The sequence below is a fragment of the Simochromis diagramma genome, unplaced genomic scaffold (assembly GCF_900408965.1).
Source record: "Simochromis diagramma unplaced genomic scaffold, fSimDia1.1 OVJJ01000501.1, whole genome shotgun sequence".
NCBI classification, from domain to species: domain Eukaryota; kingdom Metazoa; phylum Chordata; class Actinopteri; order Cichliformes; family Cichlidae; genus Simochromis; species Simochromis diagramma.
The window spans coordinates 2,695,670-2,721,897 of NW_024387320.1; the positions used below are offsets into that span (position 1 = coordinate 2,695,670).

Genomic DNA, 26,228 nt, shown 5'->3' on the forward strand with positions numbered 1-26,228 from the left:
CTCACAATTTGTGTATTATCTGTGTGCCTCTACCTGGTACTCCCATCTCCCCTGAGCCACCCTTCGGTCCAGGTGGTCCCATACCACCAGGCTCTCCAGGTTCGCCAGAGTCTCCTTTGTCACCTGAAAAATATCAATAACATTACAATTACACTTGCTTAAAAATTTGCACATATAAAAATAATGCAATAGCACAAATTGAAGTTCTGGTCAGATAACTCACCAGGTTTTCCAGGTAATCCAGGCTCTCCATCTTTCCCTGGCATTCCAGGATCTCCTGGCAATCCAGGTATGCCCCTCTGTCCACTGGTCCCTGGGCTACCTAAAAGTAAAAAAAGTATTCCTTAAACTATAGGCAAATATACAGATTCAAAAATGGGTTTGTTTGTAAATAAATAAATGTGAACAAATTCTAAAAAGACGCATATGTTGTTTTATACCTATGTCTCCTTTGTCTCCCTTCACTCCCTTCATGTGCTCCATGTCAACATCACTCATGTTCCCAGGAGGTCCCTGAACACCCGGCTCTCCTCTGTCACCTTTTAGTCCAGGCTCTCCAATATCACCTCTTGGTCCAGTAAGACCAGGATCACCTGAGAGGAATGGAAGGAAAAAGACGTTTTTATTGTGGTGACTGTTGTTGTGGTTTGGCACTATATATACAAAACACTCAATTTAATTGAACTGCTACTGATGAATAAACCACAAATAGCCTAAATCAGGGGTAGGGAACGTTAGTCCTCGAGAGCCGGTGTCCTGCAGGTTTTAGATCTCACCCTGGGTCATCACACCTGAATCAAATGATTAGTTCATTACCAGCTTCTGGAGAACTTCAAGATATGTTGAGGAGGTAATTTAGCCATTTAAATCAGCTGTGCTGGATCAAGGACACATCTAAAACTGGCAGGACACTGGCTCTCGAGGCCTGAAGTTCCCTACCCCTGGCCTAAATTGTGAGACATGGAATAGAAAAAACATGAGTTTTTATATATGGCATTCCTCACCTCTCAGACCAGGAGATCCAGGTGTACCGGGAGGCCCAGGATATCCCGGTGTTCCAGGTGTTCCCATTAATCCCATTTCACCTTTAACACCTAAAAGATTAAATGGGTGAAAATGCTTTAAATAAGCTTGTGTCACGTCAGGAAAACACACTACATCGTAATCAAATTTTAAAATGACATAAATGCAATGTGATGCGATGCATTGGATATAACTTCAACTTTTCCATCAGAAACCCTTTTCTCATTAGTTTCTCATTAGTTTATTAATTCCAAGCTCTGTGGTTATTTTCTTTAGTTAGTGGGGAAACTGGCAGTAAAGCTCAACATTTCTGTGGATATAATTCATACTAAAAACATTGTTATCCTTATATCCTTACTTTGAAGATTTTTAATTTGAAACATGCACAGAAGGTGTTGAAAGTTACTGACAACAGCTTGACACGTGAGCGGTTACACCTTGAAACAACCTCAGTGTATCTAGTTCATTGTGGGAGCAGTAAAGATGGTAAACTGTAAATTATGTTCATTAAAAAATATATTTTTTACTTTTTCACAAACTGACCCTTTAAATAAAAAGTATAATGAGCAAAAAAAAAAATACTGTCATACAAATCCCGCCACACAAATGTCCAAAAGGATTGTTTGTCTTACCTTGGTTTCCAATGAGTCCATCCCTGCCTGGTAAACCTGCAGGCCCTGGCAGTCCTTTAGTACCTGGTACCCCTGGAAACCCAAGGTTTCCTTTCTCTCCCTGAGGCCCTGGCATGTCTAGACCAGGAGGACCTGGGTAGCCCTTCTCCCCCTTTACACCTTCCCCACCTGGACAGGACACACACATAAACACATTTGATTTCTACAGCACTAATCACATTAATTTGCTTTGCTTCTGTTCTGAGTTTCAGCTTTCTATTATGGTGTCAAAGTAGCATGCACAGGACTTGAATCTGCATATACAGCCATGATTGTTTTATTATCTTGATTTCTTTGTGAGATGGTACAGATTATCTTGCAAGAAAAATAATATTTTTTTCTGCTGAGTTGTAGCTCACCATGAGGACCAGGCTCTCCAGGAGGTCCCTGTAGTCCAGGAGGTCCAGGCAATCCTTTTCCTGGAGGACCGGATTTGCCAACCAGTCCTGGAAGTCCAGGAGGTCCCACATCACCTATTTTTAAAAAGAAAAAAATAATGGTCTTGGTACTGAAGATGGAACTTTTCAGCATCAATTAATTGCACAAATAGCTTCAGAGCAAATTTGTAATAATCCTGCCATACCTTTGAGACCCTGAGGTCCAGGTGGGCCTGTATGTCCTTCTCGTCCAGGAACACCAGGGAATCCAATGCTGCCCTTCTCTCCCTGGAAGCCAGGAATTCCTTGGTGGCCTTGTGAACCTTTGGGACCTGGAAGTCCCCGTCCAGGTTCACCCTGTAAGTTATGCAAATAAGCACTGACACTGATTCACCTGGGAGTTAAATCTCTAAAGTTAGTCGCTCTATATCTAGTGATACTTTGCTTTTGCTTTCTACAAGTATAATTAGATTTATAAATAGTGACAAATACAAACCTTTGGTCCACGTGGACCAGGAGATCCTGTTGTGCCATCCTTTCCTGATCTTCCTGGTTCTCCTGGTAATCCGGGGGCTCCTGGAATTCCGCTGCTTCCTACAAACATGAAAAAAAAATATTTCTCTAAGTTCTGTATCGCTTACCTCATGTACAAACCCTGTATACATTTTGCTCCATGATACTTAGAAAGGAGGGTTGTAGTCAATATTATGAAATAACTCACCTTTAGGGCCAGTTGGGCCTGGAAATCCAATCCCAGGAGGTCCTTGTTCACCCTTTTCTCCTGGAAAACCGGGCAACCCTTCGTCTCCTGGAAGGCCTTTGTCACCTGCAGCCAACAACAAATTGTATAGTGAACGAAACAAACTATTTTTACATATACATGAATTTTTTGGATCATATATTGCCCTTCCATGGTATTAATTAACACAAAATTAAAAACAAATACAGAAAACATGTTTTTAATTGGAGTTAAATGAAATCATGTTGACTATGTTGCTCACCTATAGGTCCCTCTCTGCCTGGTTCTCCTCGTGGTCCGGGTATGCCCTGAGGACCAGGAGTGCTCACACCTTTCCCTGGCTCACCTTTCGTACCTGGTGGACACAAGGTATGTTATCAATCAGTGTGCAAGTGCAGTATCACAAACCTGGGTTTCAGAGTTCATGCTTACCAGGTCGTCCAGGTTGTCCAGGAACTCCTGGATTCCCCTGACTGCCCTTATCTCCAGTCTGTCCTGGTCGGCCAAAGCCTGGCAGACCAGGCGGACCCCTCTCTCCTAGAGGGCCAATAGGACCGGGATCACCATCTGGTCCACGTTCACCCTTGATGCCCTCTCTGGCCTGAGGAGAAGATTGGTGAAAATGTATGTCACTTTTCTTTTAGAAAAGCCGACAACAAGTTAAAACGAATAAACACTTCACTGAGAATGCAGCAATCACAGAGTGACCTGCTCTCACATTTTGAATTTGACAGCAGCGAAGCATCTCAAAAAATTAGGAAGGGGGTAAAAAAGGCAGGAAAAGCAAGTGGTACAAAAAAGATGTACCATGATTTTGCAACTAATCAATTTGAATGACAACCGGTCAGTAACATGACCGGGTAGAAAAAGGGCACGTTAGAGACAGAGAGTCATGGACATTGCGTCCTCTGGTGTGTTATCTGATCGAGACTTTATCTTGATCAGTTTTGAGTTGCATTGGTGCCTATAAAATTGGGAAACTAAACATCTGGAAAGGGCACCATCAGTGCTAAAAGGTTGTAGAGCAACACAAGCTCTTGCATATTTCAGCAAGAAAATGCTAAACCACATCTATTACGGCATCATGGCTTCTTAGTAGAAGAGTCCAGGTGCTGAACTCATCTCCCTGCAGTCCAGACCTTTCATCAGTTTAAAACATCTGGAGTACAATGTCACGAAAAGTACAACAAAAATGAGCCAGAACTCTTGAGCAGCTGCAATCCCATATGAGACAATAATGGAACAAAAGTCCCAAAAGTGCATCAGCTGGTCTCCTCACAGATGATGCTACACAGAGGTAAACGTGAACCTGCCCCACTATCTTTGAGACGTGTTGCTTCCATCAAACTAAAAATGAGGTCAAATTTTTCTTAAAATTGTATCCCCTTTATGAGATTTGCATTGCATTCTATTTTTCCTTATATTTTAAATAGCATCTTAGCTTTTTCAGAATTAGGTTTCTATTCCAAGCCCTGTCGTCACATAGTTATAGTGAATAACGCCAGAGACCATAGTAAAAGGTTTCACAGCAATTTTACACTGATGTCACTTACAGGTTCTCCTTTCAGGCCAGGAAATCCTGTGGGACCATCTCTTCCTGGTATTCCATCCAGCCCCGGCCGTCCAGGTAATCCATTATGACCAGGCAGACCCTTGTCCCCCTTCAGACCAGGAGCAACAAAAATGTCCCCTGGTTCACCAACAGCACCAGGAGCCCCTCTTAATCCAGGATTTCCTTGAGCACCCTGCAGACAGGTAAAAAAAAGAAAAAAAAGAAAAAAAAAGTACACTGCTGTTCATGATCTATTTTTTTCTCAGTGAAACTGTGAAAGAAAAATCAGCCTGAGCTGATTCTGTCATTGGTGTCTCAAATAATATTCTGCTCACAGGTTGTCCAGGTTGTCCAGGTTGTCCAGGAATACCCTTTTGTCCTTTACCGCCTACTACACCAGGAGGTCCTGAAGTGAAAATGGACATTGTGCATCTTTAATTTATTAAATACTCATTTGAATGGGTAAAACACAGAAAAAAGGAATGGTGAAACCAATGACTGTCAACTGTGAAAAGTTGAGGAAAAAAACGAAATAAATGAGAAAACAAAATAAATGTTCAAAAATATAGTTAGGGCCAGATGTTTCTTGACAATACTGCAGCTGCATAAAGCTTTACTGCTGCTGATTTCAGTTACTGGTTGCTTTGTACTGTTTGCAGCATTTAGCATTTTATCACTAACATTAGCATTTGTATCTAAGCAGAGGATATAGCCTTCAGAAGGCATCCAGCTACTTCTATCAGCAGTCACATCATCAGTAAACGTTAGTGACCCGGTTCAGCTGGCAGTCCTAACATTGCCTCCACTGTGCTTCATGAGCCATTTGTCTCTTTCTCCATACTGTCGTTGTAAACACTCTTTGTTTACATTTATGAAAGCATTTTCTTAATTACAGGCTTTGACAGTGATACTCTTGCTTTCGTCAGAGTGCTCATGTCTTGGTCAGATCTAATGTGATCATCAGAGTGGGCAAACATTTCAGCTCATAGTACATATATTTCATTTTAATATTTCAACCTCAATATTGGTGATTCCCATTTATTTGACCTGCATGAAAAAATACTGTAACAACACCTCTAACAAAGCATCTAAGGAAAATGAGCATGTGTGTTGGTGCTGTTGAATTTGCTTTTCCCAACTCTTTATTCATTCTCCTTCACGTTTCTCCTTAACCTCAAGTCCAAGGAAAAGGAAAAGACAAAAGAGATCTTTTTTTAGACTATTTGCCTGCAGCTTTTGTCTTTCCTGTGCTTATTAGTTTCACCTGAATTTCTTGAGTCTTTGTTTGTTGTTGTTTTTTTTATCTGCTTTTTGTTTTTTGTTTTGTTGTTTTACTTACTTTACTGTTTCTCTGTGCCCCCTCTGTTCTTTGTAAGTCTGTGTTTCTTGGTCTGTGTCTTTGCACGTTTTGAGTTTCTTGTGTTTTCTGTCACTCTGTATTGTGAATTATGTTCTCATGGTTGGTCTTTTGTTATTCCCTCGAGTCTAGTTTCTTGTGTTCCATGCTTAGTATTTCCCTCTGTGTATTTTGGTTCTTAGAGTCCTCTGCTTTTTGGGTTATGTCTGTTTCTTAGTTGCTGTCTCCACCGTGTCAAGTTCGCGTCTCTGTGTTATACTTCCTGTTTTACTTTGAAGGTCTGTGTCTTATGTGAATGTGTCCTGCTTTGCTTCCTTGTCTCGTCAGTTCTGATTTCTCCCAGCTGTGCCCTCCTTCTGTGTCTCATTCCCCTCGTTACTTCCCAGTGTATTTAAACCCTGTGTTTCTCTGAGTCAGTGTCGTGTCGTCCCTCATGCTGTGTGGATCGCCTTGTGTCTCCCTGTGAGTTTAGTTTGCTTTTGTATGCTTTTTCCCTGCCAGCAAATAAAGCTGAGTTCTTTGTGTTTAAACCTCGTGCCTGAGTGCCTGCATTTTGGGTCCAACTCCTGCCTGCCACACAGCGCTTCCTGACACTTCTTCTGATTTAGTTCAGCTATGTCTTGTTTTCCTCACCTAGCTCCAATTCTTGATTACCCTTCTGTGTGTATATAATGTGTCTGTCTTCCCCTTACTCTTTATTTCTGTTTTTTCTTTGTAGTGTTTTACTCCTGCTGCTTCTGGCTTTTTACATTTCCAAACGAGTCTGCAAACTCTGCAGACTCTGACAAAGACTCCTTATGGTAGTCCGGAGCCACAGATTTTGGTGACTGGACATGACCTTTTTTTTTTTTTTTTTAAATATACTTCAAATTTGAATGTGACCACATTTAACTCACCTGTGTCTCCTTTAGGACCTGGAGGACCACGTAATCCAGGTGTGATAGTGCCTTCACACTGAACACAGGTATCCCCTTTGTCACCTGAAACAGTTTGCAGAAACAGCAATTTAAAAAATTATGGTTTACAGTAAAGCGTTTTTCACCAGTCCCTTGGAAACAGACACATTTATATTTAATCTAAATAGATATGTCACCAGTAGCAGCTGCTGTCCTTACCTTTCTGTCCCACTTCCCCTTGTAACCCTGGAGGTCCAGGTAGGCCACGATTCCCCTTCTGAATGTTACATTCACCAGGGTTAACTTGTAAACACACGCACATTAGATTGTTTAAAAAAAACTGGCAGATACAGATTGTATTGAAGTTTCCCTTATTCTCATATAATAAAATGATTGCATCATTCAAAGATCAGACATACTTGGTGGTCCGGGTGGTCCAGGAGGACCAGGGTTCCCCGGTTGTCCTGGAGGTCCGACAAGAGGCTCTCCTTCCACACCTCTGTCTCCCTTTTCACCCACCTCTCCTTTGTCTCCCTTCTCTCCACGAGGCCCTTCAATGTGTCTGCCTGAAATACAGAACAGGAAAGTCATCAGGTGTCTTATTCAGATTAGCGTGTTGATAACTGAGATGTGAAAGGCTTCATGTTTTGCTGTTTAAAAAAGATTATGAGTTTATTTATACCTATTGGACCCGGCTCTCCCCGAGGACCAGGAAAACCTATAGATTAAGAAGAAAGCATGAGGAAAGGGAAAACACCGGAGTGATCACAGATTCACAATGGAGTTCATGAGTGTGCTTTAGTGGATTTGATAACGTATTATATCATGCTTTTACCTTTTGAACCTGGGGAACCAGGAGCGCCACGAGGACCAACACCCTGCATAATTAATAAAATTGCATAATGTCAGGATTTTAATATTTAACTTTCATGTCACTTAAATCTATGTAGGTGAACCCACATCTATGCTAATCCTTTTTATGCTTCAAAGACAAACTAACCGTTGTAGCCAGTCATGATCTACGTGGGAAGTTAATAGGCCTTGTCAAGTTAAGACACTGGAGAAGCATCAACACTGCTTATTAAAGGTTTTGACTGTTTGTATATGTTTGACCCTCAATATGTACTTCTGACTCTGTGTGGATTAGAGAAAAATCAAAATTGATTCAAACTTATCCACACAGATCTTATCTTCTAAAATCTTTAAAGGTATACGCTGTATAATCATTCCACATAAATCCAAATAATAGTTTGTGGAAGTCATCATAAGACAAAAATCACCATGCACATCTAACCACACCTGCAAAAGATCCGTCATCGCCTCTCTAAATTGTACCTCCTTATATGGTGATCAAAGTACTATTACAAAAGCTCTTCTTCACTCTTAAAATCACTAATTTTCCAATGCAAACAGCTAGATCTTGGTCAATGCTATGAATCTACCTCCAGAGACTACACAAGGATGGCAGATTATTTCTAGAAGAGCCGAGCTTTGCTGCCAAACAGACAAGATATTGCACATAAAATTAACACTAGTTGATGTGAGACATAACATGAACAGTGTTGTTCTGAAGGGTACGAGCTATAAGGTACAACTGCAATTTATCATATTCACTGCCTTCACTCACTTGAACTTAAGTGACATCCCATTTTTAATCCATGGACTTTAATGTGATATCAGTCCACCTTTTGCAGCTTCTGGGAAGACTTTCCAAAAAGGTTTAAGAGTGTTTATGGGAGTTTTTGACTATTCTTCCAAAAGTGCATTTGTGAGCTCAGACAGTGATGTTGAACAAGAAGGCCTGGCTCACTGTCGCTGCTCTAATTCATTCCAAAGGTGTTCTTTTGGGTTGAGGTCAGGACTCTGTGCAGGCCAGTCAAGTTCTCCCACACCAGATTCACTCATCTATGTCTAAATGGGCCTTGCTTTGTGCACTGGTGCACAGTCATGTTGGAACAAGAACAAGCCATCCCCAAACTGTTCCCACAAAGCTGGGAGTGTGAAATTATCCAAAATGTCTTGGTGTGCTGAAGCATTAAGAATTCCTTTCACTGGAACGAAGAGGCCAAGCCCCACTCCTGAAAAACAACCCCACACCATAATCCCCCCTCCAGCAAACTTTACACCCGGCACACTGCAGTCCATGGGATTGCTATCTGTAGAAGTGTGATTCATTACTCCAAATAACTTGTTACGTTGAGTTGCTGTCATTCCCAGGTGTTTCCTCTTTGTTATAATACCAATAACAGTTGACTGTTTAATACGTATTAGTGAGGAAAATGTCATGACTGGATTTGTTGCATAGATGGCGTCCTATCACGGTGTCGTGCTGGAATTCACTGAGCTCCTGAGCATGACCGATTCTCTGGCAAATTATTGTAGAAGCAGTCTGGATGCCTAGGTGCTTGATTTTATATGTCTGTGGCCATGGAAGTGAGTGGAATACTTGTTCTCAATGATTTGGATGGGCCAGTGAAAACTTTTGCAACAGACTATATGTAGCCTTAAAAGCAGCTTGAAGCGTGGGTTTTCCAGTGGCCCTTAAAACCGGTGAATTGGACATTCTTCGATAGCACTTTTCTACACAACATGTCTCATTTCTCACCTAAGCACATTTTTCTGCATCTAAGTACTTTCTATCTACCATTCACACTCTGATGTGTCCTGCCCAAGGATACATTAACATGGAGACTGGAGCAGCCAGGGATCAAACTACCAACCTTCCGATTTGTAGATGACCTGCTCTACTTCCTCAACCACAACCACCCAAAACAAGAAAGGACTGTTCCATTTCAATAATCTTACTTAAAGAGTAAAAATGGGAAAGAGAAGAATCACTTACCTCACCAGGTGGTCCCCTTTCTCCTTTTTCGCCCTAAAATGAACCAAAACAGTCAGTCGGTTCATAATTCCTTCATTCATAATTCCAGACTAAAGCACTGACTATAATATCCAATTAGCTGGAATACTTACCTGTGAACCAGGGTATCCTGGGGCTCCAGGGAAGCCTCTTTCTCCCTGTATGAGAATATCTTGTACTTTAGGAATTATATGTTATGTAATAAAAGATAACAGCATTTAGAGTGCTTATTGCTGTAAATTATTGTTACCTGTAGCCCATTGTCTCCATCCTTGCCAGGTTTACCCTTAATTACAGAAACAAATATTTTATTGTTTCTTTTTTTAGTAAGGACAAATTAGTTTAGGTATCACACAATTACACCATCCAACAGTAACGACACACACAGACAAATTGCCACTTACCGGTGGTCCATCTGGGCCGATATCGCCTTTGACTCCGTGCTGATATGGGATGCAAGAGCCCTGAAAGGGAGTCAAGTGTGTCAAAAGCAATGTAATAGATATCAAATAGCTTGCATATATAATAGCAAGTTTTACACGTTAGTCTTTGAAGTAAAAATACTAACCTTGTCGCCTTTCTCTCCTGCTTCTCCTTTGAACCCCTTCAGGAATTAAAACAGAGCAATATTCAGAATAGACAAAACAGAATCTATGTCATCTTTGTTTTTTCATTTCAAGCAATGATTTGTTTAATCACAGACAAGAACAGAGCGATATCTGTGGCGTGGCTGAGTACCTGTGGCCCACGAACAACCGTTTGTGATCCTTTCTGTTCGAATGATGTTGGTCCAGGAGGGCCAGGTGGGCCTTGAAGTCCTTTGTCACCCTGCAGGGGAGATAAAAATAAGGGCCACAGTCAAATACTTAAGAATATAAATGTCAAACATCAAAACAAATTAAAACTTGTAATTTAAGTTAGTAATTGACTATGGAGGAGCTGCTCAGCCACTGAAAAGCCATGAAGCCCCGGGCACAAAGGGTTTTTTGTTTTTTTTTTGCTAATGTGTCTGTTCAGTTCAGGTATATTCATTAAGTGCCATCTCACAACAGCTGTCACCTCAAGGACTCAGGGAGCTGCAGCATTTTGGATTAACTGCTGGACTTCTAGAGATCTTTTAGGACAACCTGCTAATAATGAATTATAATAGTCCAGCCTTGAAGTAATAAATGCATGAACTAGTTGTTCAGCATCACTCTCAGACAGGATGCTTCTCATTTTAAAGATACTGTGCAGATGTGGTACTGGAGGTTTTTGAAGCATTTGCAGTGCAGTTATTGGACACTTAATGTGACTCACTGTGTAGTGTAGTCTACCAAGTCTAAGAGTACCTATGAAGCCGATATTCAAGTTTTTCTTGCTAACATTGGGTGTATTTTATGCTCTCGTCTAAATGCGCCATTTCTGACTCCATATGTAGTATACAGTTATAACACAGAAAGAAACATCTGTAACAGGATGTGACTGGGGCAACAAGAACCCTACAAAAACAAGGTTAATAAAAAAGACATGCTAAATGGTACAGCAATAACTTCAGCGTGCTATGTAACAGTTTATCATTAACAACAGTTGTAATGAGATATTTGTTATATCTTGTATATTTACTAATGCTGACCCGAGTTTGCCTCTTAATTTAGTGCAGCAAGCACGAGAAAATTGCATGAAAAAGCCAAACAGAATGCTTTCTGCTGAAGGTCAAATTCATCTATGCTATTTTAACATTTAACACTTTTTGCTTCTTATTTATTTGAAACATAAATCTTACCTTTTCTCCTTTCTCACCTTCAAAGGCCAGCTTATCTCCCTATAAGGAGATCAAACAGTTACACTCTCATGCAGTTTCTCAAGTCAGAAACCTTGATTATACAGTTTATCAGTCTTGACAGTGTACTGATCAGTAATCTCACCATCGGTCCAGGAGGGCCGGGAGGGCCAGGATCACCCTGTAAAACAGTTATTAAGTTAGTCAAAGAAAAATTGTAATAACACATTCAGTAATTGCATTTAATTGAAAATCTAGAAGGACTGTTTTCTTAAAGGTGCTTTTTGTATAATTAGGAACACAGATGTGCTTCTAATATTTCTTAGAAAGTTAAGTCTTTGAATGGCTTTTTTAAGATGGGCATCACTGCACAGGTTGCTTACTCTGGGCCCTTCATAGCCAGGAGGTCCTGTAGGCCCAATAGGTCCGGGGTTGCCAGTTTGTCCCTGGGAATGAATATTGTGGGAAGAACATTCATTGTATTACTTCAGGCTGTTACTACTTTTATTCAGCGTATATGAACACATGACTGTATGTTCACAAACACACGTGCACTACGCACAGGTCGGCCAGGTGTGCCGGGATATCCTTTCTCTCCTTTCATGGGAACAATTCCCATCAAACCACCGGGGTCACCCTGCAGGAGACAAAATAATTTTATATAGTTGAAAGAATATGTCTTATTGAAAAACTGGATAAACTTTTTGTGTTTGACACATTTACTCATAAGCAAAAACATGAAAAATAAATTTTAGCTCACCTTCATTCCAGGAAGTCCCGGTATTCCCTGAGAAAAGAATGAAAAATAAATAAATCATCTAGTAATTGTATTTTCTCACAGGGATACTATTTGCATTGAGAAACATTACTTTGTTGATTTTTGTCATTTTTATTTTTATTTATTTTTTTGCTGCCTTGTAGATTATTTGTAACTCGAAACTAATGCTTAGATCGTTTCTATCGTATTCCAGTTAAGGTCACGGGGGCAGGATTCTGTACCCAAACGGCCACTTCTTCCAGCTCATCCAAGTAATTTCCAAGCCAGTCAAGATATATAACATCTCCTGGGTCTGCCCTGGAATACTTCAACTAGTGAATATCCAAGAACCACCACAACTGGCTTTATTTTTCAATCAAAATAAATCTGTTTTTATTTTAGTTTTCACTATCTATGAAGGCCGATCGTCAGTGCTTACAGGTATCCCTTGAGGACCAGGAAAACCTGAAGTTCCATCTCTTCCTCTTTCTCCCTGAAACAGAAACACAGCAAAGCCAGAAAGCACAAGTAGGGTGAAAATAATGTGACAAATACACAAGTGTGTGAAAAGTATTTAAGTATATAAATGGCATACTTTTGTCCCATTGCATCCTGGGATACCTGGCGCACCGGGTGGACCATCATGTCCATTGATGCCCTATGAATGGAGGTGCAGAAACAGACAGTTTAAGAGAGTTTGTTTGGCAGCATTCAGGGTGTGAAACAGGAAGCAGATCTATGCAACTTACTGGAAGTCCTGGGTTGCCTGGGAAACCTGGCAGACCAGGAGGTCCCTGCAAAGTCACAAACATGAGATAGGTTTACCCTCTAGTGACAAGACAACAACTGCAACACATTCAAAATGTTGGGATGACAACTTTAGAGTGTGCAACTTATACTTGACACCGTATACTTCATACAGTTTTAACGGTTAGTTACTCACTCTGACTCCTTTCAATCCAGGAGCCCCGAACTCACCAACATCTCCCTAAGAGACAAAAAAAAATTCCAAAAAACATCACAGTTAAATTAATTAAATAAAAATTCTACTTAAAACCCTTTATGGAATACAAATCTAGTGTTTTTTCTTTCAACTACGTGATTTATTACTTAAGCCAAGCCACATTAGGGTTACTTAAGGCTAATAAAGGCATTTACATCAGGTACTAAGCAATTAGCTTATATTATGACAGATAACAGTAATTGGTTGGCATATTTAGGATTTTAAGCTTTTCTTTCCCTACATGATTCTGGACTTCATATATTAAGATTTTAACAACATATTTTAAAGATCTTAACTTTTCTCATGCAAAAAATAAACATTTTCACATTTCATTTAAAACAGCAGCTTAAAACTGGTCATACAAATCAGATGAAGCCTTGAAGTATCTCAGTAAATGTTTGTACTAACCTTGGGGCCCATTGGCCCTGGAGGCCCTTCAGGTCCCTGAGTCCCTGGGAATCCCATATTACCTTGAAGACCAGGATACCCAAGCTCACCCTGTCATGCACACAGTTATAGTAAAAGTTTAACACAAGTGCAAAAAAATAAACTTACATATTAACTTTGAATTATTTTCATGCTCAAACTGTTTCAACAATAGATTCCAAGACATTTTGAAAATTGCATGATTTACCAAATAATAAATACTATAGTCAGTTCAAAGTTAAGTAAAACACACATAAATAAACTCCCTTAAATCCTCACTGAAGATGAAATCAACTAACATAGTCAGTGAGAGGGAGCCAGAGGAAGTACTGGGTTCAAATTCAGCCTGAGGCCTTTCTGTGTGAAGTTTGTATGTTCTCTGGGTACCCTGGCTTCCTCTCACAGTCCAAAGACATGCAGTGGGATAGAATAATGAGCGATTCTAACCTGACTGTAAGTATGAATATGAGCATGAAAGACTGTCTGTCTCTACGAGGGAGTTATTACATTGTCGTTACATTACGGACAGAAAGTTAAGAGTAGTTGGATACACAGTATTCAGTGTATGGATACACGGTTGTAGTAAAACTATTTTTACGTGTATGATATTTTGAAAAGAAACACAGCCAAAGTAATCAAATTCAAGCACTTGTGTATATTTAAACCAGTTATTTTAAATGGGAGAGCTTATTTAATATTATTTAAATAGTAAGAAAGTATATTTTTATTAATATATTTTGCTTTTATATTTAGTAGTTTTATAAGCAGGTTTCAACATGTTCTCTGGCAGTGCTTAAATGGACACAGAAATATTACACTATCTGCCACTAGATGGCAGCATTGTTTCATCAGGAAGAGAGAGCCTTCACAGTGGAGAGAGGAGTGAGCAGTGTAGAACAAATAAAAAGGGCACAACCCTCAAACTGTTGTTTTAGCTTTGATTTTCATTCCCTGACCACAGTGAGGAGAAACGCTGCATGCTAAACAATAAGGGTTACCATAGCAACTCCTGTCCCTCATCAGGAAATGATATCAGTGGAAATAAGGCACGCATGAGACTTTGGGAAGACTGTTTGAGGCCTTTCAGCAACTTTCAAACCACAGAGGTGCTTTGAGTCAACAGTGATTGGCCAGACTCCACAGAACACAACAATCAGTACATCTGCTGCCGTCGAGCCAGCTGAATGTTTGGCTACTGTTGATGTTAGCGTGAGCCTTAAAAGGCCAGACTGTTGCGCTAAGAGGATTGATAACATTGCAGTCCTCTGATAAAACCGAGCCAACAGTTTACATGTACGCTCACGCAGCACAAGCTGCACTGAAAAGAAAACAAAGTCTAGGCTACCTGTAGATATTATTTTATTTGTTTTTAAATGCTTTAATGTGCTGAACTGGATCACATAGTTCAATTGAATAAGAGTCCAAAAGATATTTTTATTCTCTTTTCCTTTCTTCTGGAGAAAGAGGGTGTGTCGGGATTAACGTTAGCATGCAAGTAAGGTATCTATTTATAGATCACAGACACAAATAATGTTAAATTTGGATATTTGGATTTGGCTCCAAGTGAAATACCTGCTAGTAGGCTGACTTTGTTGATTACTTTGGTCATTCACATTGGCAACAGTGCTCTGTGTAGAGTTTGCATGTGCTTCCTGTGCCTGTATGCGTGTTTTTTTTCCAGAGGCTTCATCCCACAATCCAAAAACGTGCATGTTACGTTGCTCGCTGATTGATTGGTGGTCTAAACATTAGTTTAAATGGTTTTGTGTCTCTACGTGGTAGCCCTGTGATGGCCAGCCAGTTTGTCCAGGGTGTATTCTGCCTTTCACCCTCCATCAGCAGGGATAAGATCCAGTGCCCCTGCAACCCTGATTTGATTAAGCTGATTCTTGAGTCAATGGAGGGAAATTTTAATGTCAGTTTGCTATTTATATTTGAGACTTTCCTTACTAGTTAATTAAGGTGAGAGAAAATTAAGTCTAAGAAAATCTTTATTGAGAGGAAAAACTACACTCACTGGCCACTTTATCAGTTACACCTTGCTTGTACTGGGTTAGACCATTATATGCCTTTAGAGGTGCCTTAATTCTTCATGGCATACATTTAACAAGGTGCTGGAAACATTCCTCAGAGATTTTGGTCCATATTGACACGACAACAGCAACACAGTTGCTGCAGATGTGATTGTGAATCTCGCATTGCACCACATCCCAAAGGTGCAATATCAGATTTAGACCTGGTTACTGTGGAGGCAATTTGAGCGTCATGAACTCATTTTCATGTTCAAGAAACCAGTTGAAGATGGATGAACATGGTCAAGAGCTCGGTTTGAACTTCAGCGGCTCATCTTGACCATGTCTGCGTGCCCAAATGCACTGAGTTACTGCTGTTATTTCCATTAATGAGCAGGTGAACATGCGTACCTAACAAAGTGGCTGGTCAGTGCATGTAATTACTAAAAAAATAACCCTGCCCAACACAGCTAATACAACTTTTTCATGTTTCCGGTCCATGATTAACACTAATACCAGAGCGCTGACAGCTTTAAGGCTCACAGCCAGTTTATGGCTGGTGTCCCCACCACTTGTGTTTCTGCAACTCAAGGCTCTCATCCATCTGATGGGAATAAGACCTTCAGGCCAGCTGTGTGTCTGGACATGCTCTAATTCAAACTGCTCTTTTTTCCCATCCTGGTCTTTGCTCCGTGACTGAACCTACTGCACTCCAGCTCCAGTTTGTCCCTCTGAGCTGACCCCATTGAAATGTAAAAGAGGCTTTTGTTTCTATTTGCTGTCAAATTACTGCATCTGTAAATGGAAACTGACATCCAAATGAATCACATCAAGTGAAAAGGAAAAGTGGGCAATGGTATCTAAATGTTTATAGACAGAGATAAATGAAAAATCCAATAACAAATCTTACCTTTGCTCCTTTCACACCGCTGCAGTCACATTTTCCACATGATGCACCACAGCCCTGAGGATGAGGAGAAACATAAAAATAAACGACCCATAACTTAGAGGAAAAATCACTTAGAAATGCATGTTTGTGAAACTGGGTTTAGGTGGATCTTTTCTGGCCACTGGGGGTGGGAAACAAGAAATCTGGCCATTTTAAGATGTCTCAGCTGTGCTCTCCTTTTATTTAAAATATATAAACAGTCACATGTATTCACAAGCTAGTTCCTAGCTCTGCTGTTTGGTTTGTGCCGTAGATTTGATTATGCTGAAATCAACTGCCAGCTGTGTCTCCTAACAGTAAAGGCCTCAAAACCCACAATTTAGCTGAAAGATGCCAAAAGGACTCACAGAATTAAAGACTTGTGCAGATTTGACCATAAATTATCTGCAGTTTTTAAAAAAAAAATGCGACTTCACTTTTAACTAGTGAAAGAAGTTGGTTGTAGCAGGTTTAAATGTACTGATGATACTCCTGACATTGAAGGAAGGTCGGGTTTCTTTTAAGCCACATCAAGGATTCAACGAGTAGCTTTGTAGAACTATTTGCTGGCAGTGGGACATCAATGCAGCTGGCTTCGGCCCTCCATCCCCCATGCTTCCTCTTCTTGGGGGTCTCCAGAGGCCAGAGCCTGGGAACTGGCCTACACTGCCTTGGCTCTGTCTTTCACTTCTCCTCTCTTCCTTCTTTTCCCATCTTCCAGCTGTTGCTAGACTCACGTGTAATTCGCTCAGCCAAAAGCCTGTCAGGGCTTTGGACCAGCTCTGAAGACTTGGGCAGACACTCCACAGCTACTCTGCTTCCATGCATTTCTGTCTGTCTCTAGCAGTCACAACAAATAAATAGCTCTATTGCCATTTACAGTACAACTTTGTCAGCCCAACATTAAATACCTGAGTCATGTCTAATCCTCTATTTACTGATATCAAATTCAGCCATTTGTCTGAATCATTTCACTTTAAATCAATAAGTGGCTCAAAGAATGACGGGGAACAACAGCGACTGTTTTCAGCACTATAAGCCCACACCCTTCCACAGTGCACTTGTTCTCCTCTGCCTGCAGCGCATTACATGTGTGGCCTGCAGTTTCCCACTACTGCGCTGTAAAACAACTCCCCCTAACCCCGTCTCACTTCACCACCTCTGTTTGCTGAAAAGTTTTCTGCAACACCGCAGGAGAACGTAACGAACACCTGCTTTAGATCAGATTAGTGTCATAAGACAAACATGGGAAAAGAATATTGACTCTTAGGGAGATGAACATGTGGGTTTTATTATGGCAAATGTGCTGGCTCGCACGAATAAGGGCTTCTAGTGTTTATATTAACATGATTTAATTTTTTATTTTTGGGGATTTCAACAAGGAAGTTCAGGCATGCTAATGGAGTGGCCGGATACACTTGCAAATTGTCAGCACTGCTGATCACAGCTGTTTGTGGGTATGTGTTGTCTCATTCACCTGCTTCTCTCAGTCTGTCTCAGAATTTCTCTTTGTCCGCTGTTTTTAAGACACAACTACTTTTGGAGTCATCACCAGGAAACCCAAGCTTCAAACCACAACACACAAACCAGTGACAAACAACGCCCTATGATATCCACCGCTGCATCTCCAAACACAGCACCGGGATATGCGGGTAGATAAAAGTGGTGAGTCTTTGCTTTCTCGGGCTTGTTTTCCTTCTACGGCCATTATGCATCATCATTAACCCAAACATCAGATTGGAATGATGGGAGAAAGACTCAACTGACATCAGGAAAAAAAGAGTGCCTTTTAATGACCTAAACAGAGATAGCACACATGTCTGATTTGTCTGGGCCTTAGAGGGAAGAGGGATCCTTCAAGGACCTTATCATAAATCCTCAGCTATACATCATAATGAGGGTTCTGGTTATCGAGCTGGACCACAAGGTAGAAATCAAAACACAGAACTTGCGCAAAAAATATGAGATGAAATAAACATACAAACTGCAGTGGAATAGTAACAATAATACTTAAAAAACTTTATTCTCTTATATATTTTATTTACTTAATTCTCTTAATTGTAAATGGCCTGTATTTGTATAGCGCTTTACAGTCTCTAAGGACCCCAAAGCACTTTACACACTCAGTCATCCACGCATTCACTCACGCATTCACACACTGGTGATGGCAGGCTACATTGTAGCCACAGCCACCCTGGGGCGCACTGACAGAGGCAAGGCTGCCGGACACTGGCGCCACCGGGCCCTCTGACCACCACCAGTAGGCAACGGGTGAAGTGTCTTGCCCAAGGACACTACGACCGAGACTGTCGGAGCCGGGGCTCGAACTGGCAACCTTCCGATTACAAAATGAACTGCCAACACTTGAGCCACGATCGCCCCGTTTTAATTGTATTCTTTTTTAAGATGAAACATCACTAACCAAAGGGGGACATCACAGTCACATCACAGTATACATTCATCTTTCATATTCAGATAAGCCAAAAACTCTTTTTGCTTGAAATGCTGTTTATACTCTTCAGGCAAATGACCGAGGTTGTGAGTCTTTGCTTAGCAGTTTCCAAGGCCTCAGGTTACTTGCTGTACTACTTTTGTCCATCACACCTTTTTGCAGCTAACTTCCCTCCGTGCAACACTGATCTTAGCCTCTAGTCTTCTTCTCCATGGAGGGTACAGCTCCTTGTGGCTGTTCATCTCATAGCCAAGCATTTCTGTGATCACTGCTGCTGTGGTGTAGATGAGCTGATTAGTCTTGGTGATGATTGCAGTAGGGATTTCCGTAATGCTGCATTCACATCTTCTAGTAGACCTTCAGGGGGTACTTCATGTAGTCTTGGTAATCAGCCAGGGTCCAGGTTTCCAGCTTCACCATGATCCTGTCTTTCAGGTCAGCTGCTGTAGAAGTCAATGGAGCTTCAGTCATACTTGGGGCTTGGTATCCAATCTCTGGTGGGGGTCATGGTAGCTCCCCCCTGACCTGACATCCTGGCTACCTGTTGCCGTAGCATTTGTGTTGTACTTCATCCATCTCCAGCAGTTGCTTCTTCTGAGCTACTAATTGTTTCGCTGTCAATCTGGATGTTGGGTATCGAACATTCCAACAGTCCCACATCCTCTTCATGTAATCCTTTCCACTGGGGTTAGTTGCATAGTAGCATTCCAGCAGCAGCCTCTCATCCCTTACCCACTTATGCCTTCTTGTTGCAGTAGCCCGCTTCTCATCAGCGTGTCCTGGTTCCTCAACACCTTGGACCTTGTTAATCTGGGGAACATCTGAGCCGGTACGGCTTCAATTATCGCTCTCTCAGTCATATATATTTGTCGATATTTGTAATTTTGAGTGACCAAAAACTGACCAAATAAACACTGAAGATTGTGTTACTCTGCAGAGAGAGCACGATCTTTCGCAGAAGGTGAGTGAGGTGTTAATGTTCACTGTCAAAATCCAGCGTTGGACAAGAAACGTCTGAGATTCTTTGCAGCAGACAGCCTCACGTGTCTCTGGACTCGTGTTTATGTCGTTGCTAAGCCTGGATGCCAGGTGTGAATGTGTCCAGACTGTGAAAAATCAATATGATGTACCCTGGCAGATTGTGTATGTTTACTGGGCAAAGCACAAACTGGAGCCTTCTCATAACTCCATCAATGTGGCAAATTGTTTGTAATTGTTTACTGAAGTTGGAGCAAGCAAAGAAACACAGATCTTTAACATCTTTAAGAAGGATGGAGTGGATCCAAGTAAAAGATTTCTTCCGTGTCACGTTCACAAGCCTAGGTATCCACGGTGTTACGTGTCATAGGTCCGAGGGAACACATTGTGCCAACCCTCTTCCCAGAAGGCCTAACTTTTTGATAGCACTTGCTCGATATGTCTGACATCATTACATACGCAAGCGAGAGACACTGAGACAAACCTGTGAGAGAGGAAGTGATGAGTAATGTTTGCTTTAGAGATTAAAAGCCTCTGTGAGGATGTCGCTCCGGAGATCCTGACAATAACACAAACTCTCTCAATGTAAACCAGAGAGCTGCCAAAAAAAGAACAGCAAACGTAGCAAAGCACAAATTGTTAAAAGATAGACTCCAAGCATCAGACTTTTACATTTCTTACCACCACCAGGTTCATTTTCACCAGGGGCTTTCAGTATTTGCCTCTGTCTCCTTTATCAGAATTTTTTTTTACATGTTGGCATAAAAGATTTGAACATCAGACCCGTAAGCTATCATTAGACACACTCCATTTCTTAGGTTCTCTTAGGCTTCTGATTTTATCTCACAAATGTCCTCAGGAGACAGCTTAAAGAGATTTTTTTTTACATGTGCTGATTGCGTGATACAATCTGAACCTGCACATTCAAACAGCAAACTTTGATCTCTGGCTGTTATTTTATTTTGCTGCTAGTGTTTTGTGTAGATTTGTGCTGCACTGATGTTGAAATCTTTACTGAATCGTTCAGTAAAATAATCTGCCATCAGAGAAAAGAATTTCATAACTTTTCCACAACCAATCAGTGCAGCATGCTGTCTTAACCATGCTGCATTGAAATGCATTCCTGACCGCACATTTTTCATAAAACACTCCCATACAGACTCCATACAAACGTCTTCACTCAGCATTGAACAAAGGATAAACAATGAGGGAAAGAAGCTGTAGTTTTAAGGTTTGGTTTGCACAGTTAGAGTCGTCCGGCTTTTCTCTGTGGCTTTGCGATTCAGAACCTCAGCTCCTCTTTCCAAAGTGGGCATATCCACATCCAGCTTCCAAACACAACAAGTGCACCTCATGTGTATAAGTTTTAACCAATGTTTGCACAAATCTTGTGAGCTGAACTTTTTTACAGTGTTTTTGAAAGGAGCAGTACTGGCTATTACCTCATGAGGGCAGAAAAATTCCCATCGCTGCAGTGCTCCACACTGACTATACGTTTACAACAGCTGTAACTGTTTCACTGCACGCCTCGCTCCATGTTAAGGGGAGCTGAAGATCACAGAAACATCTGGTCAGTGTCATCTGCAGATCTTCTTTTTAAAACGATGTGACATTCCCAGCACATTCCTTTCATAACATCCCACCCCCAGGGTATCTTGGTGGGGGGTGAATGCTGCAGTGTGTAGGCAGTTTTGGTGCCCCCCTCCCACACACACACACACACACACACACACACACACACACACACACACACACACACACACACACACACACACTTTCTTTTTTTTTTAAATAACACAAACAATTAATTCTAACAAAGCCCCAACAGTAGGATAAACTTAATAGCTATCATACAGCATCAAAATACACAAACAGCTTACACACATCTGTCCTTTTGACCACGAGTTAAGGTTTTTAACCAAAGTCATGCACAAATGCCCTGGGAGCTCACATCAAGACATCAACTATGTGGTGAAAGTCTGCAGTTTGTTTTTTCGTTTGTTTTTTCAGAACAAAAAACACAAGAAAAACACAAGTTCAGCAGCGTGACAGGAGTTATTCCCCCTTGGTTATCTCCCCGGCTACGGGGGGAGCAGAGAGGAGCCTTCCTTCCACATTGATATGGATTTCACTGAGGGGCAAAGCTGATAACTCGGCAGGACAATTTGCTGTTCCTAACCTAAACTTTATCCAATGTGGTTGTCGCACTATTCCTGTCATCAGTTGCACATATAGTCCTTCACTTGAGTCGCATTTGGCATGCTGTGATAAACAAAAACCCTAAAATCTCTGCGATCTAGAGTGCCACTATCTCCCCTGAGTCAGTTGTTTTGCAGCTGGAAACGGAAACTGCTGCGCTTCTCAGCTATTTCAACCTAAACACCAGATTCAGCATGTGAGGTGAGTCATGCTGTTGCATCACTTTGCTTTGTATTTATATTCTCAACTGTGTTTTGGGCGTTTTATTCAACTGTTTGGGTTTTGGCTCCGCTAATTACTCGTAATCGCATCCGATGAGATGATCTGGCTATGTGTCACAACCGTAAATATTATGCAACATAGTGAAGATGTTAACATATCGAGCAACCTTCACATAAACAGCTGAGAATTTTCTTTCGTGAAGTAACTAAAATAAAGTTTTGCAAGATTCCCACCCCCCCTTCGGTGTGCTGAAGTGCGTCCACAGGCAATCCTCATTATGAGCCATCAAACAGGATCCTCCTCTGTTTCGGTCAATTTAGCAAAGTGGCATCAATGTTTAACCTGTGTAACCCAATAAAGAGATGCTCATGACGTTAAACCACAGATCATTGCTTCCATACGGAGACAATTAGGATAGATTTACTCCATAAATGTTAGAAGGAGCCCACTTGGCAGCAGGGCTCGTTAGGCAGTGCTAAATGAGACAGTTATGGAGCACAGAGCGTTACAGTCAGCACAACGCTCTGGGCACAGCTGATTTTGATGTCTAGATAACCGCACAAAATTAGCATCTCTGTGGTGCCAACTCGTCTTTCTCGTGGTTTTACTTATTTGTGTAGGTGCCCTTGTCCACAAAGGTGATCGTCCTCTCAGCATTCCTCACGCTGAAAAATGAGGGAGAGAAATATAAAGCCAAAAAAACCCTGAAATATTAAAAGAGATGAGCGGAGGAGGATTGATAAGCTTTTTCAGCATGTGCTCGGTTTGAAGCGTGCTCCTCTAACATTCCTGGCCTTCTCTGGTACTGAGTCAAGGATGGGAGAATAGAAGTGGAGGAGGGGAAATTTCTATCTTACTGCCATACTTGGAAGACGAGGCTCCTGGTGCAACTCGCTCTGTAAACAAGCGTGTCTGTGTGAGAGACAGCAACACGTGCACCAACTGAAAGAGCTTTTTTTTTCTAATTCAATATCAAAAATCATGTTTAATTCATAAAATGTTTGGAAACACTTTTAAAATTTGTAATTTTTTATTTATTTATTTTTTTGCTTTAAAGCAAATTGTGAAAGACATTTAGCCACAGTAATAACATTCAGCTATAAATAAATTATACCCAGGCTAAAGCAAAAGAAAGTTAGCTTAGCTTTGTGAGCCAGTTTAGGAAGGGGAAACATCTGGCTCAGTCAAAAAAGAAATCAATAAACAAACCTTCATTCAAATTACCTTCCCTTATTCAATTCAGGGTTGTAGGGGACTGTCACCTAACCCAGCTGTCATACAGTGAAAGGCAGGCTCCACCCTGACTGGTCTCTCACTGGACTATCATGATGACTTTGCACTCTGAGGGGAGTATTCAGAAAAACACACACAGACACAAGGAGAACATGCAAAGTCCAACAGTGAGGCATCTGTATCAGCCCAGGAACATTCTTTCTGTGAGGCCACAGCTGCTGTACCACCATGCCATGCCAACCTAATAATGTATTTATTTGATGAATTTAAAGGAAAAAAACCCTGACAAAACAGTCCAAATCTACTTTTCCTCTTGTTTTGTATTGTTAAGTTATCAGATGAGCTTAATTTATGACTACATCTTAAATAAGAGTCATACTTGGAGATATGTTATATGTACGTTCTGCAATAAAACAAACAAAGGTTTCTGTTTCCTGTATTTAAAGACTCCCGCGGCGCTTATTAGCCGATACCAGCCTGATGTAAAGCATGTCCTGTTCTGGCCACAGGGAGCAGGTATTCATCTGTACCAGAGAAACAGTTCAAGGCTTCTGTAACTGAAAGCAGATGCATCTGCAGAGACTAGTTCACACACATACACACACATGAACTCAATCATGCCTGCACAAAAAGCCAAATGAATTGGCCTGTTAGAAACATACACACATGCAATGGATGTAAACAAAATGAGAAACAGACGCAGGAAAATCTGTGAAATCGGAAACCTTGGCAAACATGATATCACATGCCTGAGCTCGCTGGGAAGATCTGAACGAAAACGCATGAAAATGACTTAACACTCAAGTCTCTGCTAAAAGGCACACAGGCAAACACAAATGCATAAACAAACATTAACCTGCACACCAGTCAGTTGTTACTCTGCTGATGCATGAGCATGTGTGGCCAAGGTTAGTTTGGGAGCAAAGATGTGTATGTTTTATAGTAAAGCATCTCTGTCCCAGAGTATCACTTTAACTCCAGCATCCTAACAAAGACACACCTCGTGCTATGGAGCTTCAGAAATTGAACATGTAAGCACACATAAAACATGCATTATTAACACTGTGCAGTCCATTTCACCGGTCCAGCACCAGCCATATGGAGGCCATCCAGGAACCGTCACACGCAAAATTAACTCAGCTAATGGGAAAATTGCTTTATACAATTTGTCAGGCTTTGCTGATTCCCAAAATGTTGTGTGTGTGTGTGTGTGTGCCTGTGTACATGTGGATTTGAGTTGTACAAGTTTGTGTTGATCACTCCCTGCACATGTTGAGAAATCACAAAGTCCTTTTTGATAGTTTTATGAATTAGACTAAAGCCAAAAACAGCCACGAGGTCTACTAGTTCATTTAAACAATGTCATAAATCACTGCAGTGCTTTACTTATCATTTCCAACTCAGACTCAGCGGGTCACCTTTCACTCGACTTCAGATCTTAATGCTTCCAACACATCCTATCCCATATTCCTGCCGTAGATTACAAAGAGTTGCTGACCTCTTTTAATCAGCTAGTCGACAGGCCTTCCATCTTGACCTGTCACATGACCCAGACAGCAACACCCAAATGACCTGTAACCTCTGCTCAGGCCATTAGTGGGGATTTAGAAGCCCAAACAAGACTTCCATACAAAGGTCATCTTGATAAATCAGCTCTTCCTCAGTGTTAGAGTATGCGAATGGAGATGTGAATGTGGATCAAATGTTACCTTGTTAGCAAATTAAGTCAGATTCCTACTAATCTCCTTCAGAGGGGACTTTCCTGCTCTAACTACCGAACAAACACACATACACACTCCACCTCTGCCCACAAGCGGGCTCTTTGTTGAGGAAAGAGGACACTTTTAACACTCAAATGCAAAAGATTATGTGGCACGCTCATAAAGAAAATGTAGCCTGAGAAATCAGAACTCTGGCAAGCTAACTGTGAGATCTTGTTGCAGTTTTCTCATCTCTGCCTGTGGGAGAGAAATGTTTTTATGGCTGCTATGCAGAGCTCTGTTCACGTGCCCACACATCACTTGTCTGGGCAGTTATTGTTCCACGCACAAGTTAACAAAATAAATTCCTCTACAATCCCACAGGAATGAATATGGTCACAAACATCAAATCAAAAGCTGCACTTCTTTTCTTGCTTCCTCCTAAATCAGTTTGACATGTCTGTGCCCTGGAAGTGAAATATGACAATCTACAAAAACAGAGTTTAAACATTGTGTCCAGCAAATCTGCTTTTGATGCAATCAGAGGAAGAAACTGGTCATAAGGCGGTGATGAAGGGGTGGCAACAATGACTTTTTTTAAGGCGTTTGTATTCTTTGAAAAGGGGCCAATTCTGTTCATGCTCACTTCAACTCTGCCTGCCTCCTCTGTGAATGTGCAGCGCTGGACACCGGATATAGGCTTTGGGAAGCCATTCTTTCTCAAAGGAGGAAGGCCTCTTCCTTGCCTTTTATGCTCACAAAGACAAGAAGGGGTTGGGTCAGCATTACTTGTCTCTCAAGAGTGCTCTGGTATCTGGGAATAACGTCAGGACGTGAGGACAAGCAACGACCCCTGTGACTTAAGTTTCACTGGTTTCGTTCTCAGCCTGGAACATTCTCACACAAATTAGCACGCGTAAAGAACAATGAAAGAAATCATCACAGCCCATTAGCTTTTAAAGTCTTCTTTGTGAAGATCTACCTTATAGGCACAGCAGTTCTATGAGCTAACATTAGCTACAGAGGTGATATTGAGCTTGCTTGCTTTTTGTTGTTTTTTTAAAGTGGATGCTTTTTCAGA

The 26,228-nt window shown here is 41.2% G+C and overlaps 1 protein-coding gene across 2 annotated transcripts in view; it reads right to left on the reverse strand.

Moving 5' to 3' along the window:
* Positions 1-26,228, reverse strand: part of col4a1 (collagen, type IV, alpha 1) — a 46,684-nt gene that overhangs the window by 10,239 nt on the left and 10,217 nt on the right. Inside the window, exons 1-36 of one of the 2 annotated variants that reach the window (XM_040005271.1) lie at positions 21,083-21,491; positions 16,346-16,399; positions 13,406-13,495; positions 12,938-12,982; positions 12,744-12,788; positions 12,590-12,652; positions 12,434-12,487; positions 11,998-12,024; positions 11,800-11,874; positions 11,621-11,683; positions 11,383-11,418; positions 11,241-11,279; positions 10,214-10,303; positions 10,044-10,079; positions 9,880-9,939; positions 9,726-9,761; positions 9,589-9,633; positions 9,458-9,490; positions 7,451-7,493; positions 7,298-7,333; positions 7,035-7,181; positions 6,835-6,918; positions 6,616-6,699; positions 4,698-4,768; positions 4,364-4,555; positions 3,243-3,411; positions 3,073-3,165; positions 2,793-2,897; positions 2,568-2,665; positions 2,278-2,428; positions 2,054-2,167; positions 1,656-1,823; positions 1,005-1,094; positions 441-593; positions 224-322; positions 34-123 (exon numbers count right to left, since the gene is read on the reverse strand). In XM_040005271.1, coding sequence (XP_039861205.1) covers positions 34-123; positions 224-322; positions 441-593; positions 1,005-1,094; positions 1,656-1,823; positions 2,054-2,167; positions 2,278-2,428; positions 2,568-2,665; positions 2,793-2,897; positions 3,073-3,165; positions 3,243-3,411; positions 4,364-4,555; positions 4,698-4,768; positions 6,616-6,699; positions 6,835-6,918; positions 7,035-7,181; positions 7,298-7,333; positions 7,451-7,493; positions 9,458-9,490; positions 9,589-9,633; positions 9,726-9,761; positions 9,880-9,939; positions 10,044-10,079; positions 10,214-10,303; positions 11,241-11,279; positions 11,383-11,418; positions 11,621-11,683; positions 11,800-11,874; positions 11,998-12,024; positions 12,434-12,487; positions 12,590-12,652; positions 12,744-12,788; positions 12,938-12,982; positions 13,406-13,495; positions 16,346-16,399; positions 21,083-21,148 — 2,944 coding nt within the window. In that variant the 5' untranslated portion in view covers positions 21,149-21,491. Of the gene's footprint in view, positions 1-33; positions 124-223; positions 323-440; positions 594-1,004; positions 1,095-1,655; positions 1,824-2,053; positions 2,168-2,277; positions 2,429-2,567; positions 2,666-2,792; positions 2,898-3,072; positions 3,166-3,242; positions 3,412-4,363; positions 4,556-4,697; positions 4,769-6,615; positions 6,700-6,834; positions 6,919-7,034; positions 7,182-7,297; positions 7,334-7,450; positions 7,494-9,457; positions 9,491-9,588; positions 9,634-9,725; positions 9,762-9,879; positions 9,940-10,043; positions 10,080-10,213; positions 10,304-11,240; positions 11,280-11,382; positions 11,419-11,620; positions 11,684-11,799; positions 11,875-11,997; positions 12,025-12,433; positions 12,488-12,589; positions 12,653-12,743; positions 12,789-12,937; positions 12,983-13,405; positions 13,496-16,345; positions 16,400-21,082; positions 21,492-26,228 lie in introns of those variants that run through there. The other variant, XM_040005270.1, reaches the window with a different exon arrangement.